Source organism: Aythya marila, assembly GCF_965140915.1.
Source record: "Aythya marila genome assembly, chromosome: 3".
Taxonomy (NCBI): Eukaryota; Metazoa; Chordata; class Aves; order Anseriformes; family Anatidae; genus Aythya; species Aythya marila.
Genome location: NC_139044.1, coordinates 32,899,978 through 32,920,978, shown reverse-complemented (window position 1 = coordinate 32,920,978; position 21,001 = coordinate 32,899,978). Strand labels below are relative to the sequence as shown.

Here is a 21,001-nt window from a genome sequence, read left to right as displayed (position 1 = left end):
AAAAGTGAGAATAAACTAGCACATTGGGGCAGGAGTCCTAACTTTCTCTGAAGAAGGCTAGAGAATAAATTGCTTATTCCTAATCTTAACTGTATATCAAACTGATTGTCAGCTCTGATGGACTAAAAGGTTAGTAGAAAACAGGAAGAAAACGTGCTCCCCTGCCTCCATAGGACTGCTTAACCTCTTTCCACTGCCTGTAAAAGGCACTGTGCTAGGCACGAAGTCTCCCAACTGCTGAAAAGTGCCCCTCCTTAGATTGTTAAACTGGAACTGAGTCACGGGGAAGTCTGATTTTGTGAAATAGATGGGCAAGCACTTCAGTACTCGAGGCTGATCAGACTGCAGGAAATGTCACCTTTCACAGCAGTGGGGTAGATAAAAATAGTTACAGCCTTCATTGTAAAGGCAAACTATACTAATAATTGCATACATTATCTAGAATCCCAGATAATCAGTTAACATAGTCATTATTACCAGAGATATGGCTGCAATAGAACTCAGAAAACTGTATCCAGTATTTGTCAGTTCAGCAAATCTGTGGCTAAGAAGTTTTATTCCCAAGACACTAATTCATTTCCTATGCCTCGGGTCAGGTCCCTAATGAATCATGGTATCTGTATGCAATTGTGCCTTAGAGGGTATTTGCTTTCAAAGACAATTCAGGAGACAAACACGGAAGAACGCAGTCCAGCTACAGGAAGGCAGTAGGTACCCTGGGGAAGAGATCCAGATAGATAAAAATGTGCTGTTGCATTTGATAAAATTACCACATAAAGCAGCACCAAAGGTTATTCAATACTCCATTTAAATTCTACAGAGCACAGGTCATTCATGAAAGCCCTTGAGTGTCACTGGTGCTTGAAACCATACGTAGTCCTCCCAAGCAGAAGTCGTACTCGAAGGAGCTGAGGCACTTATACTGATGTCTCCATCACAGGACAAATTAACAGTTAGTTTCCTTCCCCGGGTTGGCACTTTATAGTTGAGCTTGGGCCGGAACCATTCAACACCACAGTCGCGGTGTCCTTGGAGCATAACAACAGTGCCCATGGCAGGCAGAGCCTTAAGTTCACTGAAGACATCCGCTATGAAGAGCGAGTGAAAGAGCTTACGCACGCAGGATGTGGTCTTCAGGCTCTCCTCAGTGCTGCCCACACACACCCCCTCCAGGTTGAGCTCGTAAAGCTCCTTGGGACTCACGGCACTGCCTCCGAGCAGGATAAGGACCCGGGGAACCAGAGTCAAACTGAACATCACTTCCAAGTGCTGGAGCATTCCCTCCAGATCTGTCAGCACCTGCTGGCATTTCTTGCTCGCCAGGTCCACAGAGGGTGGCTTTTTAATCATGTCCCCAACCTGGATGGAAACCGAAACAAAAAACAGATTAGCACATTTATGAAGAAGCAGAGAGGGCCCCAATGCGTTCTTCAGAAAGCATGGCACATGCCCTCCCTGAAACTTGAGGAAGATTCGTAGGGTTTTATGCTTCTTTTAAAGGCAATAAAGTATTCTCATGTGAAGTCAGGAGGCCTAGGAATAACAGGAAATGCCACATTACTGCTGCTCAATTTGAGTCTGCATCAAGCTACCAATGAATCTTAAAGATAAGAAAACCCATCTTTCAAAGGCCGACTTCCACCCTGAAGCCACTTCAAAAGGCTTTTGCTAGTCTTATTTGTGCAAGAAGAGCGACGTGTTTTGAGCGCAAACTGAGGCAAAAGGGGGTAAAAATAACAACTCGCGGAGCCCCGCCAGCTACTTCCCATAACGTTGGCAGAGTTTCTCAGGAAAAAATAAAATAAAATAAAATAAAATAAAATAAAATAAAATAAAATAAAGCAAAACCCTGCACCCACCTGCGAGGGCCGCCGGCAGAAGTACGCGAGCTGCTCGTAGGGCAGCGGCAGCTGGTGCCGCTGGTACAGGACGTGCTTCAGGAGCTCGCAGGCGAAGCGGCAGCAGCTCTCCCGGCTCACGGCGCCCGGGAACACCACGGACACCGTGGGGCTGAGCGGCACCGCCATCCCGCCGCGATGAGGCCCCCTGGCGAGCCCCGGGGCTGCGGGCGGCTCGGCGGGGAGCAGCGGGGCCGCGGGGCTCGCCCCCACGCCCTCTGCCTCAGCGTCCCCCGGCGCCGCCATTTTGTCGGCGGCGGCGGCTCCCGGCTGGGGTTTGAATGGCCGCCGCCGCGGGGCACCATGGGAGCGGCGCCATGCCCGGCCCCGCGGCTTCCGGAGGGCGGTGGGGAGGGAGAGGAGGAGGAGGGGGCTCCGTCTGTGGCCGCTCGGTGGCTCCGTTTTCTCGCCACCCGCCGCGCTGAGGCGGCGTGGTGCTGCTTGCACCAGCCCTAAGGCCTCCCTAAGCATGTGTTGTCCCTGGCCGCGGCGCAGTGGGAGCCTTCCTGCAGCCAGCGGGGTTTTTCTCCCCTTATCTCCCGTGGTTGTCACGGAACTGCGGCTGTCCCTGCCCTCAATGCCGGCCCGGTGCCCTCCCCGCTGCCTCCGTGGCAGCGCCTCCCCGCGGCGGAGGCGGGGAGCGGGGCCCAGCGGCGGCGGGAGGAGCGGCCCCGTGTTTGGCAACAACGTGGCCGCGGCCCCATTGGGCGCAGCCGCCGAGCCACGGCGGAGGGCGGGCGGTGGGACGAGCGAGCCCGAAGCAGCGAGCTCAGTGACAGCGGGACGGGGGCGGGCACGGCAGGGCTGTCCCCAAAAAGCCCGCCGGTCTGGCTGCCGACCCCCTTTTAGCAGCAGGTCGCGGTGTCTCTCCGAGCAGCTCGAGCCGCTGCCGTTTCTGCGCAGCTGATGGCGAGCGTCTTCGCAAACGCGCTGCCTCCCCGCCCCTGCTGGCAGCCGGTGGCGAACGGGCGGAGCTCCGGGCCCTGCCGGCGAGCTGCCAAAACCCCCGGACCTCCGCGGATACCCCCGGGAGGCACGGAGGGGGGGGGGGGGAGAAACGGCAGCGCCCCGCGGGACTCCAACTCCCATCATCCCCCGCGAGGCGGGCTCCATAGAGCAACCCGCGGGGCGCGGCGCGGGGTGTGCCGGGAGCTGTAGGCGGGCGGCGGGCGGTGGGCACGGCCTCGCTTTCCCGTGACGCCGCGCAGCGGGCGGGGAGGGGAGGGGAAGGGAAGGGAAGGAAAGAAGGAGGGAGGGAGGGAGGGGGGCAACGGGGAGCCCGGGCGGCGAGCCCGGGGCCGCCATGGACTCGCGGGTGTCGGAGCTGTTCGGGGGCTGCTGCCGCCCGGCGGGCGCCGCGCTGCGAGGGCGCGGGGGGGGCGCCCCCGGCACCGGCAGCGGGGGCAGCGGCGGCGGCTGCGGGGGGAGCGGCGGCGGCGGCGGCTCGAAGGCGAAGAAGAAGAGCGGGCGGAGCCGGGGGGGGAAGGCCAACAACCCGCCCTACCTGCCGCCCGAGGTGAGCCCTCCGCCGCCACGGGGCTCGGCGGGGGTCGGGGGTCCTCGGGGGAAGGGGGTCCGGGGGGGCTGTGCCCGTCCCGGTGCCCCCCGTGCTGCGCCCCAGCCCTGCTGGGCTCGCAGCCTGCCCGGGGGGGTGACACGGAGGGGCTGGCAGGTGCCCTCCGTGAGCAGGATCGTCCCCCGCAGTCGTTGTTCCCCTCGGCCCGAGGCGCTGTCAGCGCCGCTTCCTCTTCTCGGCCACCCCGCTTGCTGCCTCGCCTCCCTCTGCTGCCTTCAAGCAGACCCAGCCCTTTTATTTGGGGTTTTTCTTACCCTCCGCCAGCTGCCGAGCGCTAAGGGAAGCCTCCCGCCTACACCCTGTTCTCTGCACAGCCCCGCTGCCCGAGAGCGGAGCTGGCAGCTCAGGGCTTCCCTCCCTTGGTTTTTGGCCACCAGGAGCTGGGCTGTGGCTAGCAGCTGGGCTAGGAGGCAGGGAGAGAGGGCTGCTGCCTCTCCTGACCTGCAAACTGGTGTCCGGGGGAAAAGGAAGCGCTGAGCGTGGGCTGGCAGAGTGCTCGGCTCCTGGAGCTTAGAGCAGACGAGTGCAGAAGTTACTTGAGGGTATCAATAAATGAGCAAATACACAGCAATTTTTATTCCCCGTCCCCTGTCTCTGTGCACACCGGGCGATCTGAAGGTGCTGGACGAGGTGCAAGGGGGGTGGTTTGGCTGGCAGTGTGGGATGTGAGCGGGGAGGGGGGAACGCACTTCATCATACGCTGTACGTTTTCTGAAACTGGAACTCTCTGTGACTGTCCACAGCCTTTGCTGGCGGTAAAAAAATAAATAAATAACCCCCCCCCCAAAGCGGTATGATGCCCTGTGTCACTCTCTAGTTTTGTCACCTGTTTTTCATCGTTGTTTCTGCTGTTTACATCACACAACCTACAGTAAGTTCCAGTTTAGTTTAGGAGTGAATGGCAGAATGGGCTGTGACCTAACAGTATATTTCTGCAGTTTTCCCTCTCTGAAGCTGTCAGTACAAACTGCAGAGTATCTGTGCAGCTGATATAGCCCGTAGAAGTCCCTGCTGGCACAGCATCTAACCTTTGTTTTGTTTTATTCTCTGACCAGGCAGAAGATGGGAACATCGAGTACAAGGTGAGCCTTTTGTGGTTGCAGGAAGTCTTCCTCCCAGACAATTACCTTGCAGTGAGTAACTTATGGGAGCACGTCAAAGGAAGGGACAGAAAAGCAGCGCTGTATTAAAGAACAATCTCTGTGTCTAGCGATGCCCGGTATGCTGAGCTGGAAGAGTTTGATCTCAGGGTTGGTGGCGTTGCTTCATGGGGTTGATTTAGAGAGTTGCTGGCTCGGGCAGTGGGGTTCCCTCTGCACCCGAGCTGCGGCTGTAACTCCCCGCTCTGTTAAACAGCTGAAGCTGGTGAACCCCTCGCAGTACCGCTTTGAGCACCTGGTGACGCAGATGAAGTGGCGGCTACAGGAAGGCCGCGGTGAGGCCGTCTATCAGATCGGTGTGGAGGACAACGGGCTGCTGGTGGGCCTCTCGGAGGAGGAGATGCGCGCCTCGCTCAAGACACTGCGCCGTATGGCAGAGAAGTACGTCTTCCCTTTTGTCTGAGGGACCCGCGGGTATAAACAGCCTCCAGTACAGAGACTTGGCTCCGGGAGTCCCCAGAGGAGCTGGTGGCTCCGTTCCACAACATCTTTGTATGACTGAAATACCCTTATCATGAGGCTCTGGAAATAGGAAGGCAGCTCGAGGACTTTTTGGCTTAAAGCCTGAGGCGCCTGCCCTGCTATTCCTAGCTTTTGTCCCGTTCCCTTTGCCAGGTCTGACTGTGCAGGTACAAGGGGTGCCGAGTACAAGCACGTGTCTCACTCTTCCCTCCTGTGTTTGTGCCAGGGTTGGGGCTGACATTACGGTGCTGCGGGAGAGGGAGGTGGATTACGACAGCGACGTTCCAAGGAAGATAACAGAGGTGCTCGTCCGAAAGGTGCCTGACAACCAGCAGGTAGGGACCTGGGGTTTGGCTGTCCTCTTCTGCTGGCAACTTACAGCCTTCACATAAGAAGCTTGCTTTTGGGATGGGAGCCTAAACCCTAGAGGCACTTTACTCTAGATTGGGCCATAGCAGGTGCTTTAAAGAGCTGCCAAAGGGCGACTTTGAGGACAGTGCTTTTTATCTCCAAGGTTGCGGTTGCGGCAGATTCCAAGTAGCAGAGATTGGCTGGATCAGATGCGAGAAACTATTTCGCTTCTTTGACAGCAGTTGTGATGCAGCCCAGTGTGCAAACAAGGAAGAGTTTAGACTTCCTGCTGATGAGTCAAGTCACAACACCCAAGAGTGTATCACAACTCCTCAGCTGTCATTTGCCATGAGCAGGAGCAGAATCAGAGCAAGATTATGCTGCAGTGTCCATCGTGGAAGGAAGCTCTCCGGGGCACGTCTCCATTGCCATGCAGTGCTCACACACACCCAGCAGAGCAGCAGTTTGGTTTCATTTTTTCTTTTCTCTTTTTCCTGTAGTTCTTAGACCTGCGAGTGGCTGTGTTGGGGAATGTGGACTCAGGGAAGTCAACCCTGTTGGGTGTCCTAACGCAAGGCGAGCTGGACAACGGACGGGGCCGAGCACGCCTCAACCTCTTCCGGCATCTCCATGAAATCCAGTCAGGAAGAACATCAAGCATCAGTTTTGAAATTCTCGGCTTCAACAGCAAAGGAGAGGTGAGGGAGGGGACTGCTGAACTCAGCTGGGAGTGGTTGGGATGGTGGAGGAGAACAGGACTACCCTTCTGTTACAGCACTGAGGGGGACATGAGAGAAGAGAGGTGGCACAACTCCGTGTCCCCTTAGCTGAACTTGAGTGCTGCCTGCCCATTTGCAACAGAAGTAGTTTCTTGCACCCGTGGTAAATGATCTCTCTTCACTAATTTTGAGGTTAAAGTGGACTGATAAGAGCTGTCTCTTCCTTCACTTGCCTGCTGAGGCTCCTCCACTTACCAAGTCCTCATGTTCCTCAGGTGGTAAATTACAGTGACTCCCGAACAGCAGAAGAGATCTGTGAGAGTTCCTCCAAGATGATCACGTTCATCGACCTGGCTGGCCACCACAAGTACCTGAAAACAACCATCTTCGGCCTCACCAGCTACTGCCCGGATTTTGCTATGCTGGTGGTTAGCGCCAACACTGGCATTGGTAAGTCTGGTGCTGTCTGCATACACCGACAGCAGTGTGAATAGAAATGGGGAATGGGGGGAGCAGGTCTTTGTTAGCAGTGGTAGTTGGCAGAAAAACATTGTAGTCTGCGAGTCCCTAATGATTTTTTTGTAGGCCAATGCCTGTGAGTGCCTGGGAGGGGAGCAGAGCTGGGTTACCAGTCGTAAACCACATTAAACAGTGCTCTGGACAGAGAAGCTTGTTTGGAATTTGGGGCTGTGTTTGTTAGGGGGAAAAAGGAAAAAAAAAAAAAAAAAAAGCTTTTACATATTCTTAGGGGTGCTGAATCCTTCAGCCTTGTGAAAAGGCAGCTGGAGTTCTCCCACATCTTTCTGTGACATTTTTGTGGTTGTTCCCTGGCAAACTGTAGCTCAAGAGGGAAAACTACCGCCTCTTTCTGAAGCAAAGAGATCACTTACAATAATTCTGGGTTGTTTTTATTTTTCTGGAATGCTCTTGGTTTTTATTGAAAAGAATAATGTCGTTTGTTCCTTGCCTGATGGACTGAGCAGTTGGGGTGAAATCTTGAGGGTGGGCAATTAGGAGGGCCTAATTGGGTGACATAGCTGTCGCGTAAGCAACCAACAGTGGTGAATGCTGCTGCACCAACACTCTCACTTCTCTCCTGCAGCAGGCACAACACGAGAGCACTTGGGCTTGGCCATGGCCCTCAAGGTCCCCTTCTTCATCGTCATCAGCAAAGTTGACTTGTGTTCCAAAGCCACCGTGGAGCGGACAGTGAAGCAGCTGGAGCGAATTCTGAAGCAGCCGGGCTGCAACAAGCTCCCCCTGCTCGTCACCTCAGACGATGATGCTGTTACAGCAGCCCAGCAGTTTGCACAGTCTCCCAAGTAAGGGACCATTCTTTTCTGCTGGGACCAGGCAATTCAGACTGGGCTGCTGTGCGGAGCTGGGAAAAGGTGACCACAGGGGAGAGCAGCACATTTTGAACATCTGGGCTCCTCATCAGGTTTCCTACCTCTGCGTTTTTTGCCTCCCAGGCATTTTTCTTGGCTCTGGGAGCAGAAGGTGCCAGAGGTTTCATGGAGCTGCTTCTCCAAGACAGAAACGTGGGTTGACAGAGGGTTGGTGCCTCAAGCAATCGCTGAGGCAGGGGTTACTGCAGGTTTGCACCTAGCCCATGTGCCCTCCTGCTCTGGCTGTTTATCTTTGTAGTCTCTGTCCTCTTGCTGACTGGGTAGATTCAGAATCCCAGCCACCTTCTGTTTACTCCTCTCTCTTTGTGTCTGGCAGCATCACCCCAATCTTCACACTGTCCAGCGTTTCTGGGGAGAACCTGGATCTCTTGAAAGTCTTCCTCAACATCCTTCCTCCACTGACCAACAGTAAAGAGCAGGAGGAACTAATGCAACAACTCACAGAGTTTCAGGTACATAAGGGTAGTTTGGCTCGTTTTATTACTGCACTTGTTGTGCCATGTGATAAACATCTGGGAACTCTGGACACCACAGGGAGAGACACGGTGAACTCCTGAGCTGTTGGTTCAAGTAAAGAAAGAACTAATTTATTGAAAAAAGCCTGGTAGGCTAAGCTCTGTCCTAAGCAAGGGATGTACATTCAGAGAGATTTTTTTTTTTCCTCTTAAAAGGCAGAGGGTCCTCTAAGAGAAAGGTTGTAGAGGCTGATGAAAGCTCTCAAGTGGTGCCTGATTCCCCCTGGGTGGGCAGCTTGTTCTCATCCTGGAGTGCTGTTCCTTAGGTGTCTGAGCAGCTTGTTCCTTGTTTCCCTGTTGCAGGTTGATGAAATTTACACTGTGCCAGAGGTGGGGACTGTTGTGGGAGGAACTCTGTCGAGGTAAGTGAGGCCAGGCAGACGGGCGTGGGTGTGTGTGGTTGCTGGGGTTCCCACAAGGTTACAATTACCCGCTGCAGGTGGAAGCAGTACAAAGCTCCGTGCTGACTCCTGCCAGATAACTGGGCCAAGGGAGGATAAAGCCCTGCAGGGTGCTGGGAGGTGCCCTGAGCAGATCATTGCTCGTGCAGTGGCAAGCAGCGTGATAGGAGTGTGACCTGGAGTGTGCTGGGGGAAGGCACGCTGGTATCTAGAGTCAGCAGAGGTTAGTCAGGATCCCAAGGCGTTGCTCTGCTTCTTCCTCAAGCAGGGGGAGATGTAGAAGGCAAGTCCCCTGACCCCAGGAGAAGCTAACCTCATGCCACCCCATGAGAAGTCAGCTGTCCCTCAGCGTTTGGGAGTGATCAGGGCAGTTTGGATAAGAGTGCACTAACACAAAACGGGTGGCAACTGCAGTCTCTCCAGTAAAAACAACGGAGTGTGGCAGAGAGACAGGCACTGTGTGAGGGATATTTGGTATTCTGAGGGGTGATAGTGTGGCTTTTGCTCCTACTGTAGGAAATCCCTGTCCCCACCAGTGTTTTGTCCCTGTTAGTTGGTCCCACGCCTGGGTAAAAGCCCAAAGGCGCTCACCTCCCTGGCCCTGGGGAGTTTGTGTAGGGTGATCTCAGAGGGTGCATCTTCCTCCCTGTCCCCTGACGAGCTCTGTCCTGCCGTTGTGCCCCGGCCAGTGGGATCTGCCGAGAAGGGGAGAGCCTGGTGGTCGGCCCCACGGACGACGGGAAGTTCCTCCGGCTGAAAGTGTGCAGCATCCAACGCAACCGCTCAGCCTGCCGCGTGCTGCGGGCCGGCCAGGCAGCCACGCTGGCCCTCGGGCCTTTCGACCGCTCCCTGCTGCGCAAGGTGGGTCCTGATGCTGCCAGCTTCATCTCTGCTCCAGCGAGAGGGACTGGAGGCTTTCCTGGGGATCCCCAGTTGGTAGAGAGGGAGTGAAGGAGAGATGTTTGTAGAAAACCTGTTGGAAGGGAAAGAAATGGTCTGTGAAATAGGGTGAGTACTGGGCTGAGAGTGGGGTGCGAGGCCAGGTCCCAGAGTGGAGATGTTTGTGGTTTTTGGGTGCTGTTCAGAGGCTGGGGGATTGGCCCTAACCGGTCTGAGCTTTGGGTTGTCGTACAGGGCATGGTCATGGTGAGCCCTGAGATGAACCCCACCATCTGCTCGGTGTTTGAGGCCGAGATTGTGCTGCTGTTCCATGCCACGACTTTCCGGAAAGGCTTTCAGGTGACAGTGCACGTGGGGAACGTGCGGCAGACCGCTATCGTAGAGAAGATCCATGGAAAGGTAAGGCATGGGAGGAAAGTGGAGAAAAACACACCTCCCTGTGAGGTTTGCTGGGATTCTGCTGTGTCCCCTACTAAAGCGAGGGGCTACTGCTATCCCGAGTACTCGTGTCCCTTCCTAGGAGCACACTCCATCCCTTTACCCTCTACCCATTTCCCCTCCCAACGTGTTAAAGAGTTTCCTCCTCAGCAAGACTGAGGAGGGGATTGAGCTCTGCCTTCTCCAGAGCTTATGTTTTCTTGCCCTCCCCTGCGCCAACAGCAGTGGGAAGGACTCAAGCCGTGCAGCCTGAGGGAGTCAACCCGCTCGTTTGCTTCCTCCTCTTAGCACCTGCGTGCACGGACAGGGCAGGTGGGTCTAAGCTGTGCCCTTTTTCTCTTCAGGACAAGCTGCGGACGGGAGAGAAGGCTGTTGTCTGCTTCCGATTCATCAAGCATCCGGAGTACCTGAAGATCGGAGCCAAGCTGCTTTTCCGTGAAGGAGTCACCAAAGGCATCGGGCATGTCACTGACCTCCAAGCCATCACCACCAAAGAAAACGGCCTGGAGGAGTCCCTGGGGCCTGGGCAGCTCAACTTCTGACTACCACGAGGTCGGAGAGATCTCCGCTCACCGACGGCCGGGGAGAAGGATGGAAGCTCCCGGGGCTCTCCGAGTGGTGCCTGGAGCTGCTGCTGTCCGGTTCTGGCAGGGGGGGCCCTCCTCCACGCTGGGAGATGGAGCCTCGGAGAGTTTCTCGCCTTCAGTGCCATACGAGGGGCAAGCTGAGCACGTTCTCCGCGTTGCCTGCCGCTTTCATTACCCTGCCCTCCCTCAGAATAGATCAGAGGCACCTGCAGACCTGGGCAGGCAAGTTCTGGCTTTGTTTACTGTTTGGAAATTACTGGTTGGGAGGAGCAGAACCCTGGGAGACGAGCAGTGAAGGGATGTTTTCCCACCTCGCATACGGGATCTGGCCCCACTCCAGCTCTCCGAGCTCTGGGTTAATTAACGCAGCACTTCCTCGGGTCACCCCGCAGCACGTCCCTCCGGGCCGAGGGGATGGAAGAGGCCCTGCTCGAACCTCTCGAAACGCGTTCAGGACCCTTTTTCACCGTTTTCACCCTGGTTGGCTTTTAATCTGCGGTGTGTCCCTTCGTATGCTGGTTTTGCATCACTCCAAGCCGAGTGCCTGACTGTCGGGCGGGCGCCCTGTCCCCGTGCACTCTGTCAGCATCCCACTTTCGGACTCAGAGGAAGCTGTGGGTGGTGCAGGACGTTTGCACTCGGGTCTGCTCCTCGCAGCAGCAGAGCAGGAGGCTGTGTGGCGGTGCAGAGCGGGGCCCGGGCCCTGTGCTGGCACGGGCAGGTTGTTTTTGTGGACGTTCGGTGCCACCAGCGTGTTGGCCGCAGCGGTTTGCAGCTCGCTGCTCCTCACACGCTTGCCTTAATGTGTGGGGGCAGGCAGCGTTGCTAACACCAGCGTGACTTCTGTGTAGCTGTGATTAGATAGCGACGGGAATTGCTTTCTTTTTCTCCTCAAGAAAGACTTTGTTTTTTTCCCTTGCCACTGGGGCGTGCTGCGAGAGGAAAGCTGGTGCTGCCAGCGAGGACTCTGGGCACGAAAAGTGGAGCACTTCTGTTTTTCACTCGCTGTCACGCAGCTCCTCCAGGCCCCTCTGAGCCTGGAGGGTGCAGCAGGGGCTGCCGAGCTGTACATAAGCTTCTGGTTTTGCTGCTGACTGTTAAATCGTGGGGGTCAGCCACGAGCACCAGCCCTTCAGCCCTGCATCGTGCTCCTTCTGCCTTTGGTGCTAGAAAGCTGCCCTGCGCGGGGGGTGATGCCAGCTGGTGGCAGCCGTGTCCCCCAGCACCGAGATATCACTGTACAGAATAAAGATGTTTTATTGAGGTGGCTGGAGTCGTGCAAGGAGTGAAGGTGGGCTCTTGTCCTGCTGCCCGGGTGCTGGGTCACCCCTTCCTGAGCTTCCTGCACTCGGCCCTAATAAATCCCGTGGCGTGGCGTGGCGGGGCTGCTGTTTACAGCCTTGCCCTCCCGGCTTATCTGAGCGAGCCCGGGGTGGCCACGTCACCCTGAGCACAGCACTTCTGGCTGCTGCTTCCTCGCGGTCACACGTTCGTTCCCTCCCAGCCCGGTTAAAGGGATGCTTTCTAGGGCACAGACCTAAGCCCCGGCTTGTTTTTAAAATAGTGTCAGCCTTATCAAGGGGTTTGCCAGCGCCGCCCAGGAGAACACGTCGTTCCCTGGGGCCGAGCAGGGGCAGGAGGGCTGCCCGTGGAGGTGACACGGCACTGAGGGGTTGTGCCTGCTCTCTGCGTGGTTTTGTGGCAGGCAGTGGCACCTGCTGAGGCCGGTCCGGCCAGACATTTAGGATGTGAGGTGTGCTGTCAGCTCAGGAACGTGAGGCAACCCTACTGGACTGGTTGCTGTTTCCCTTTACACACGGGGACTTCAGGGAACCTGTCACTTGGCAGCGTGAGGGCTGTCATTAAGGGGAGGGACGCTGTAATTCCTTCTGGTGACTGCAGGCACGAGCACGGGCTGTGCCCTGAGCTTCTCAAAACTTGGTGACAGCTGCCAAGTCGGTGGAGGGAGAGCAGCTCGGCGCTACGAGCAGGGTGCTGCCCTGCGGAAACGACAGCGTGCAAGGGCAGCTGCACTTTGCATCAGCTGCTGCCTGAAAGGCTCTCCCCCTGCTGAAGGAGGGGAAGGCTGCAGCTGACGAAACCCTCTGCAAAGTTTCCAGCCCCCACCCGGCGCTGCTTTGACGTGGCGAGTTCCCTCCCCCTGCCTGGAGCCAAACCCTTGCGGCTGCACAGCTGGAAGAGGCCCCGGGCTCTCGGCAGAGCTGAGCCCTGAGCGCATCTCCTGCCCTGCAGGGCACCTCCCCTTCTCGGTGCCCGCAGTTTCCGTGTAAGATATTCAGCTGTCTCAGCTCCCTTGCCTTTTGGGGAGGCTCTCACATGTGAACCATGGCCCAGAGAGCTGAACAAGTTGTTCTGCCAACCAAAAACCAAAGCAGATAGCTCTAATGGAGCTGTGTGCTATCACCCAGAGCCTGTGAGGAGGAGAAATGTGGTTACACTGTCAGCCTGTGTGACTAGCCTGCTTCCCCCTCCCTGGCATTAGGACTTGGGCTTATGCATCAATGGCAATTACCTGGAACTAGCATTGAGACTTCAAAAAGCCCACTGAAAGCATGACCCTGCTGCTCCAGCCTCCTCAAAGCAGGGAGCAGTCTTTCCTAGGCGCTCCAGAGCTGGTGGCAAGCATCATGCACTGGACTGCTACATGGAGAGAGTTGTCAGAGTGTATATTTAAAAAAAACCCTTCTGTAGAAGAAACCATGCAGTGGAAAATCCATTTTGGTGGAAGAAAAAAAAAAAGTGTTGCCCTACTGAGTAGAGAAGTGAGATGTAACCAGCAGACTAAGCTACTATACATAAAATACAGTAAGGGCCAGGCCTGCAACTGCAGCCAAGGGAGAAAATCACGAGGTGAAGGCTTCCTCTGAAGTGACTGGATTTGGGTTCAGGCCTGGTCTTGGCTGGAGATGCCCTAGGATGAGCCACTGTGCTCCCAGCAGCTGCTTTTACACCGATCCCATCCCAGGGAAAAGCAAGAGCAAGATGTGAGGATGATGCAGAGGCAAGCGAGCTGCCACCAGCCCATCTGAGCAGTTTGCAAAGCTGGGTACATCCTGCACCACACACTATTCATCAGTTCCAGTTCCTCTTAGACTTGGGGTAGAGATAATTTATTAGACTTCTCCGCATTAAAACCCGGCAAGGCAGGATAAAATCTTTTAACCCTATTTAAAAACGGCGATTATCTAAAAACTCCCAGCCCGGCTGGATGTTAAGGAGGCAAGCGTTTAAAGAAAAAATCTAAAGTTCTTGTCACACCTTCCCTAGGGCGCTTTGCGCTAGATCCTGCCGGAGTCTTGGGCTTGTTCTTTGCCTTGGCAGGAGAGCTGGCAGCTGCAGGCGGAGCCGTGGGGAAGCTGGCCTCCAGGAAGGAGCTTTGCAGCTCCACAGCGAAGTGGTAGTCCATGTGCTCCGGGAGCTCCCACACCAGCACGTGCTGGCCACACTTCTCACAGCGCTGCTGGTCCCCTGGCGAGGCAGGAGGGAGCAGGGGGAGCTCGGGAGAGGGCGGCAGGTTCTGCTCGTTGCCTTCCACAGCTGGCTCCGATCTGCGAAGCATCCTGGAGCTGGGTGGGGTGGAGGGCGTCTGCGTGGCATCAGACAGCAGCGTCTCGCAGGGAAGAAGCCTCTTGCTCGGAGAAGGGCTCCCCTCTCTGGGCCTCTGCTTCACGGGGGACTCCAGATCACGCTGCTCAGAGGCAAATCCAACAGCAGCTCCCTGCGGGTGCTCTGAGGAGCTGCTAGGAGCTGGCAGGCTGCTTGCTGCTGCCTGCGACTGCCGCTTTTCTGCTGCCTTCTGGAAGAAGGACTCAATAGCGTTAGCTGGCTTCTGCCTGTGCTCTTTGCTTGGGCTCCTGAAAAACTTGACCCTGGGCCCCCTGCCAGATGTAGCTTTCGCAGCGTCAGTGCCATCGGGCTGGGTGTCACTTGTCAGGAAGGCAGCGATGCCCGCAGAAAGGAGCGTGGGGGCCTCCGAGAACTTGCTGGCTGAGAGCAGCACGGATATGAGTGGTGGAGACCTGCAAGGGACAGAACAACATCCATTCAGACACCACCCTGGGAAGCAAAGCGCCCTTTGAGGTAAGGCTTCAAGCAACATAAAACGTTCACAGGCAGGGGAGGGAGGGAAACTTGCAGAAGAGCTTAGTCTGGGTATCTGGCAAGAGGTGGGAAGGAGGTTTCCTGTGAGAATTGCTATCTCTGCAACACAGCCTCACGGACACAGCAGGCTGGGTTGGGCAGAGCAGAAAGCCTCTTCCCAGAACAGCATTTCCCCCATGAAAAAAAAAAAAAAAGCACTGGAGCCAGCTGCCAGCCTGCACTGCCAGCCCACCACAGGCTGGAGCTGCGGTGGGTCCTCAAGTCAAAGAGAGAGAGGGCAGGAGGGACACGAATGGACACGAATGGCTTCCTCCCGCACTCACCAGGCTGCCTGGTGAGCCCCGGCCATGTTGCAGTTTTGGATGAGGGCGAAGGCATCGCTGTAGATCTTCTGGGCGTCGTAGCGGGTGATGGCGCAGAAGCGGGACAGCCGGGTGTCTCCCTGCATGCGGATGACCACCATGAGCTGCTTGGCCACTCGGTGGTTCTGGGAAGAGAAGAAAGACACAGCTGAGTTGCAAGCGACATCTACAGGGAAGAGCAGGAATGGCTCCAGAGACAGCCTCGATGCCCAGCCTGATCTCCCAGGGATGTGATACGGGACAGCAAGGACTTGCACAGCTGCCCCACGCAGGATGGGTAGCATTTTGTCCTCGCTTTTCTTCACAGGCAGCTGTGCAGCACTTCTCAGCCTCCCTGCAGCAGCGAAGCTAGCAGATTGACCTCACCCTGGCCTGCAGTCTGCATTTTGTGCATTTGACCATATTCCAAGAGCAAAGGGCTTGCAAGCTGCAGTGGAGCAGCAGCAAGGCAGGATGAGGATGCAGCAGGCTTTAAGGACCATCCTTAGCCCTGCAGCGTTCTGGGACAGAGCCATCCTTGCTGGCCGGGCTCTCGCACACCTTTTTGCAGCACCTCAGCACAGGAGAACACCTGAGAACAGGCAGACCCTCCTCCCACCACCACCAGCCTCCTGCAAACAGCACCCCAGGGCTTCCCGAAGGCCTGGCCTCCTCGGGCACAGCAGGAAGGCTGCTGTCCACTCCTTACCTGATTCCTGTCCTGGATCAGCCTGGATTCCAGCTCCAAGGCCAGCTGCAGGAGCCAGTGTTGCACCTGGACAAAACAACAACAAACAGGATTGGGCCCATGCCCTCCCCAGAACACATGGAAGGTGCCTCCTCCCTCTTTCTTTGGGCTAATTACCTTCTTTCTAGCAACCAGCCCTGGAAGCTTGGCACCACGAATACCTTTTGAACAGCACAAGCCTATTTTGCTCAGGAAAATCATGAGGCTGGACCTTTTTGTGGAAGAGTTTGTCAACAAGAGATTTCTCTAATTCATGGGACGCAAATCACTCCCTCCTACCAGGCCCCTAGCTCAGGTTTCAGGGCACTGTGACACAGAAAAGCACTGTTTTTGCCAGCTAGTTTCTGCTTTTAATGTTCTTTTATTATCTGGTCCAAAGGCCAAGCTTTTTTTTTTTTTTTTTTGCCAGATGTGGGCTTCTCCTACCTCCTTCTGCGTGGCCAGGGCTGTCTTCCCAGGGAAGTTCTTGCTGCAGCCAATGGACTGGGGCAGGTGCCGATTTTTGACAGGTTCGTCATCAATTCCTCTGCACAAGTCATAGAGCCAGGACCTGAAAGCCAGAGGAAGCATGAGGTAAAGGCAGCCAATGGAAAATGTAACCGTGGAGCAGGGCAGAGGAGCTGGGGACGGGCACAGTGTTGTCTTGGTGAGGGCGCCTGGGAGAAGCCAAGCCCAGAAGCCTGTTTGTGGGCCTGCTGCACCACTGCTTCTGCCCCCTCAAAGATGTCACTGCATTTTTGCCTCCCAAGCTTCCGAACTGCTCCAGAACAACTTACAGTCAGAAGGAAGTCTCGGTTCCTGCCAAGAGCCAAACCGCAGCAAGCGGTACCTCCTTACCCTGTCTTGTCTCCGAAGTGAGTCTGGAGCTCCGTCTCGCTGAACTGCGCCACCTCCCCGATGTACTCCACTTCCAGGATGTCCATGATGGCAGCACCAAGCTTGCCCCCCAGGTTACGGCTACAGCAGAGACAAGAAAAGGAAATGAAACACTGTGGGGATGACTACAGTGAGCCTTTGTGCAGCAAAAGCTGCTGCTGTTCAGGGCAACCAGAAGCAGTCAGAAGTTTGGAGGGCAAAAGCGAACACTTGGTACATAACAAGTCTTCTGCTTACAACAGAGGGATGCATAAGAGCTGAAATGGGAATAGCTCACCCAGTTTCAGCGCCTCTCTCAGATCCATCTTCAGAAGATGATCCCAAACTATGCCCTGAAGAGCACCTCACAGGCTCCCTGCTTCCTTTCTATGTGGACAGAACCCTTCCCCCCAACACTTTTCCATCACTAGTGACACACTGAAGGCAGAAAGCCACTGCATGCCTGGACACTGGTGACATTCCTCCAGAACAGTGGGGCTGGTGACACTTCCCCACACAAGGAATAGCACTGGTGTGTTCAGAATAAAACCAGAACTGCTTTCTGGGAGCATGGCTCTGTCACTCACACTGGGGCACAGCTCTGGTCCCCTTGCCCAGGGCTGCTGCTGCCTGACACCGTTACACCTGTGCGTCCCAGCAGTCCTTCTGGGGACAGCTCTTCCCCTGGAAAGGCTGCCCAGAAAACGCTGCTGAGCTCTTCAGGTGTGATTCCTTCACTGGCAGGGCTTCGACTCCCCAGCGTGCTCCTCTTGAACTGCCACGCACAGCTGTGACGGATTCCTAGCAGGATTTCCTCTCCCTCTTACACACACTGGTGAGTGGTTACTGAGGATGAAAGCCTTTGCTGGCTGATATAAATTGAGGTGAAATTTCTCTCTGTTGAGGTGGCCAGGAACCGTTTACTACCCCCAAGTCACTTTGGTTCTCCTTACACAAGGAGCAACAAAACCCACAGACACGTACCCCAGCAATGAAGACAATCAGGGCCCTCTTCCTGAGGAAAGCCCGGATTGTGGGAGCACAGCACCAGCATTTCAAGCACACGCTCTCACCACAGACCAGCTCAGCCCAAGCCCCAAGCTGCAGGCAGCTCCCCAGCACTTACATGTTGCTGATGGGCATCTGGCGGAAGAGCTGCGGGACAGATCGTGAAGGTACCAGTGTCTGGCGGTTGGGCTTGTTTAACCCACAGGCCAGTTTTGCCAGCATCTGTAACGTGGAGGAGTGGAAAGCCTGTTATTACAAACCGGCATTATTGCAAAGCACTGTACTTAACGGCACGTGCTGCAGCAGCTGCTAGGAAGGACGCAGCATAATGCTGCAGAAGAAAATCTGCAAAATACAGAAGCTCTTGGAAGGGATGTCCTCTCACCCACCTGCTCTACAACTTCCCCTCCCACCCTAATCTGACTCAAGATCAAGAATACACAGACTAGCCAGAAATAAGCATAGCTTGTTTTTTAATTAAAAAAGCAATGATTTTCCTCTTTCACTGCTTTACCCCTATAACTAAACAAAGCTTCCTTCCTGCAGATTAAGCTATGATCTTTATTAGCAGCCTTTCTCACAGGCTTACACGTTCTCTCTCTTTTCTAGAGGAATTCAATCTTTTTCCTTCAACTCTTCATATTCAGTCATCTTGCAGACGCCCAATTATCGTTATTCTTGTTTCACTGGAGATTCTTCCAAGGCTACCCGCACTATTCCTGTGGTGAACTGCTGCAAACTGAACCAGTGGCTGAGACTTCATGGGGAGAAGTAATCTACTTTTTTCCTGGCACCTAATTAACACATGCTGAAGCAGGACTTGCCTTTTCTACAAGAGCACCCCTGTTACTGATTCATCCTGATGACTGCTCACAATAACCCCAGACTAACTCCCAACTTACTGCAGTTCCCAACAATTTAAAAGGAAAAAGAACACCGGTTTGTGGCTCTGAGGTGAGTCGAGTTGCTTTTTCTCTTTCTGGGCAGTCTTTACCCGCCGTTAGCCAAGCTGCGGGTGCTGCTCAGCCAGCTGCTGAGAGCTGCCCCAGGAGCACTTCATGCACAACAGCAGCTGCAGAAACAAACTGCCTTTGATGCTGCTGCAGTTGTGGATGGTTTCCTGCTGGGCGGTATGCTTTGGGTGGTTTACCGAGAGCCCCTAACAGGAGATTCAGCCTATGCAAAGAGGGGCTCATCAGTTACAACTTTAAATATACAGGCTCTGACCAAAATAATAATTAAAAAAAAAGGATAAAGACTAAACAGATGTTTTGGAGCTCTCTCTGCAGAGCTAGCTGAGGAAGAGCACCGGTGTAGGAACTTCCAGTGGAAGGGATGCTCAGCTGGCCTTCTTGCTCTCATTAACAGCACTAACAGAGAACATTCCTGCTCTTCCTAAGAGCATCTCCCAGCTCCCAGTTTCTATGCCAGCACTGTGTTTTATTTTTCAAGGGAAATAAGGAAATTACGATGGACTGTGCTGTCCCTAAAGAACTCTCTATCTATGCTATCAAGCACAATGCAGAGACCACCAAGTCAAAAGCCTGCACATTCTGCACAGTCACGTGCAAAGGTGCTTCCACAGCCTCTGTATGCACCAGCCTTTTCTGCAGAGGCTGAAACAAGCGTTAGGGGCTCTCAGTAAAACCACCCAAAGCATATCGCCCAGCAGGAAACCATCCACAACTGCAGCATCAAAGGCAGTTTGTTTCTGCAGCTGCTGTCGTGCATGAAGTGCTCGCAGCAGCTGGCTGAGCAGCACCCAAAGCGTGGCTAACAGTGGGTAAAGACTGATTGACCAGAAAGAGGAAAAGCAACTCGACTCACCTCAGGGCCACCAAACTGCTATTCTTCTTCCTCCAAGTCACTGGAAAACAAGTCAGTAAAAATATTCCCTGGATGGACCCACTGTTCCCTAAAAATCAGGGTGCGACCTGCTTTAAGCTCTTGTGTTTTGTAGTTCTCCTGAGGGACTCAAAACCATTTTCTTCCTAGTAAGAGAAGTGGTTAGAGTACACCATGACCCCATCTAGTAAATTAACTGATTGCTGACCACGCAGGCTACATCTCTGTGAAGAGTTTTCCTCCCCTTCCCAGATGCCCTATGATTTCCCTGAAGGCATGCTCACACACGGCTGCATTCCCCACTCCTCTTCCATCTGGCAGAGGAGCACAACAGCATCTACCGCCCGTTCCGACCCAGCTACTCGGGGAAGACGGGCTGACACCTTCCACACACATACCTTGTTGTGTGAAATCCCAGCCGAGCACCTGAACCCAGTGGCTTTCTCCAAGGCCAACCTCATTTCTTCCACGATGACCGCTCCCATGGTCAGCTGCAGGTCGGGACAGTCGGGGTCATCGAAGGAGAGCGAGGCCAGCCATTCCTGCACGCCACGCTCCCGCAGCTCCTCTGCAAGGGGGACACAAAGGGGACCGGCGTGGGCATCGCTGAGCCCAGCAGAGGGGCTGGTACCGCTGCAAGCCCTATAGGGAAGAGCTGCGGGCACCCATAGCTGCGAGGGGGAGAAGCAGGCGACTTAGCAGCGGGGAAAACAGAGATCCTGGTCACAGTGCTGTGTCTCCAGAGGGGATGAAGCAGCTCATGCTCTGCCAGGGGATGGGGGGCACGAAGGGGAGCAGCAGGAGCGGCCTCATCCCTCGCAGCCAAGCTGTTGGAGCATCCCCATCGCATCAAGCTCCGGCCTGGCCACCGGGAGCCCACCGGGGCGAGCTTCTGCCTACCCTTGGCGGCGTGCTGGGGGTCCGGGCTGGCAGGCAGCCCCTGCACGAAGGTGGTGGGCAGCAGCTCGGCTGCCAGCGGCCGGCCCCGCAGCTCCCGCAGCCTGTCCCGAGCGCTGCCCGTCAGGTCCAGGTAAGCCTCGTCGATGCTGGCCCGCTCGATGGCGGCGAAGCGCGACAGCACCTCCATCACCTCGGCGCTGGCCTCCCGGTACCTGGCGGCCCAGAGGCTCAGCCGGGTGTCCCCGCGTGCCCCCGGGTGCCCCCGCAGCCCCGTCCCGCTGCCCCCGCTCACCGGCTGAGGTCGGCTTTGCCCCTGGCCTCGGGCACCCTGGCCAGCAGCAGCTCGGGGCACAGCGCCCGCGCCTCGCTCGCCCACATGCCGCGGGCCACGCCGAAGGAGCGCGCCTCGTAGCTCACCGCGATGATCCTGCAAGGCAACGGGCGGGCATGGCGCCATATCGCGACACGGCGACACGGGGAGAGACCGCGACGCGGCACCTACCCGCCGCCCTGCCACTTGTTGTACTGCACCACGGCGCAGGGCCGGCCGCGCAGCTGCGGGTCGAAGCGCTGCTCCACCTGCATGAAGAAGCAGTCCATGTCCACCAGGGCCACCACCCGCTCCCGACCCCGCGACATGATGGCGGCGGCGGCAGAGCGCCGGCAGCACCCCTCCTTCCCCTTCCAGCGCCACCCGCCCGACTGACTGACCGCCTCACCGCCCGCCCTCCCGCCACCGCGCCCCGCAGCCTGTCGGGAGCTGTAG

The 21,001-nt window shown here is 55.9% G+C and overlaps 3 protein-coding genes across 3 annotated transcripts; 1 reads left to right on the top strand and 2 right to left on the bottom strand.

Moving 5' to 3' along the window:
• Nucleotide 1: 1 nt before the first annotated feature.
• On the bottom strand, nucleotides 2–2,696 carry MAD2L1BP (MAD2L1 binding protein). Its single transcript, XM_082758076.1, is given in 3 exon segments — nucleotides 2–1,359; nucleotides 1,860–2,158; nucleotides 2,161–2,696. Coding segments are annotated over 3 exon segments (873 nt in total). The 5' UTR covers nucleotides 2,204–2,696; the 3' UTR covers nucleotides 2–828.
• Nucleotides 2,697–3,198: 502 nt separating this feature from the next.
• Nucleotides 3,199–11,679, top strand: GTPBP2 (GTP binding protein 2). Its single transcript, XM_082755808.1, has 12 exons — nucleotides 3,199–3,414; nucleotides 4,530–4,556; nucleotides 4,831–5,015; nucleotides 5,323–5,431; nucleotides 5,948–6,145; nucleotides 6,442–6,616; nucleotides 7,269–7,488; nucleotides 7,892–8,027; nucleotides 8,394–8,452; nucleotides 9,181–9,352; nucleotides 9,626–9,790; nucleotides 10,174–11,679. Exons 1-12 carry the CDS (start codon nucleotides 3,202–3,204, stop codon nucleotides 10,369–10,371), a joined length of 1,857 nt encoding a protein of 618 aa, XP_082611934.1. The 5' UTR covers nucleotides 3,199–3,201; the 3' UTR covers nucleotides 10,372–11,679.
• Nucleotides 11,680–13,072: 1,393 nt separating this feature from the next.
• Nucleotides 13,073–20,934, bottom strand: POLH (DNA polymerase eta). The gene is made up of 10 exons (XM_082755671.1): nucleotides 20,738–20,934; nucleotides 20,528–20,662; nucleotides 20,236–20,447; nucleotides 19,734–19,903; nucleotides 17,609–17,712; nucleotides 16,465–16,584; nucleotides 16,054–16,177; nucleotides 15,589–15,654; nucleotides 14,862–15,025; nucleotides 13,073–14,456 (listed from the first exon to the last, which is right to left on the bottom strand). Exons 1-10 carry the CDS (start codon nucleotides 20,872–20,874, stop codon nucleotides 13,649–13,651), a joined length of 2,040 nt encoding a protein of 679 aa, XP_082611797.1. The 5' UTR covers nucleotides 20,875–20,934; the 3' UTR covers nucleotides 13,073–13,648.
• Between the last annotated feature and the right edge of the window lie 67 nt (nucleotides 20,935–21,001).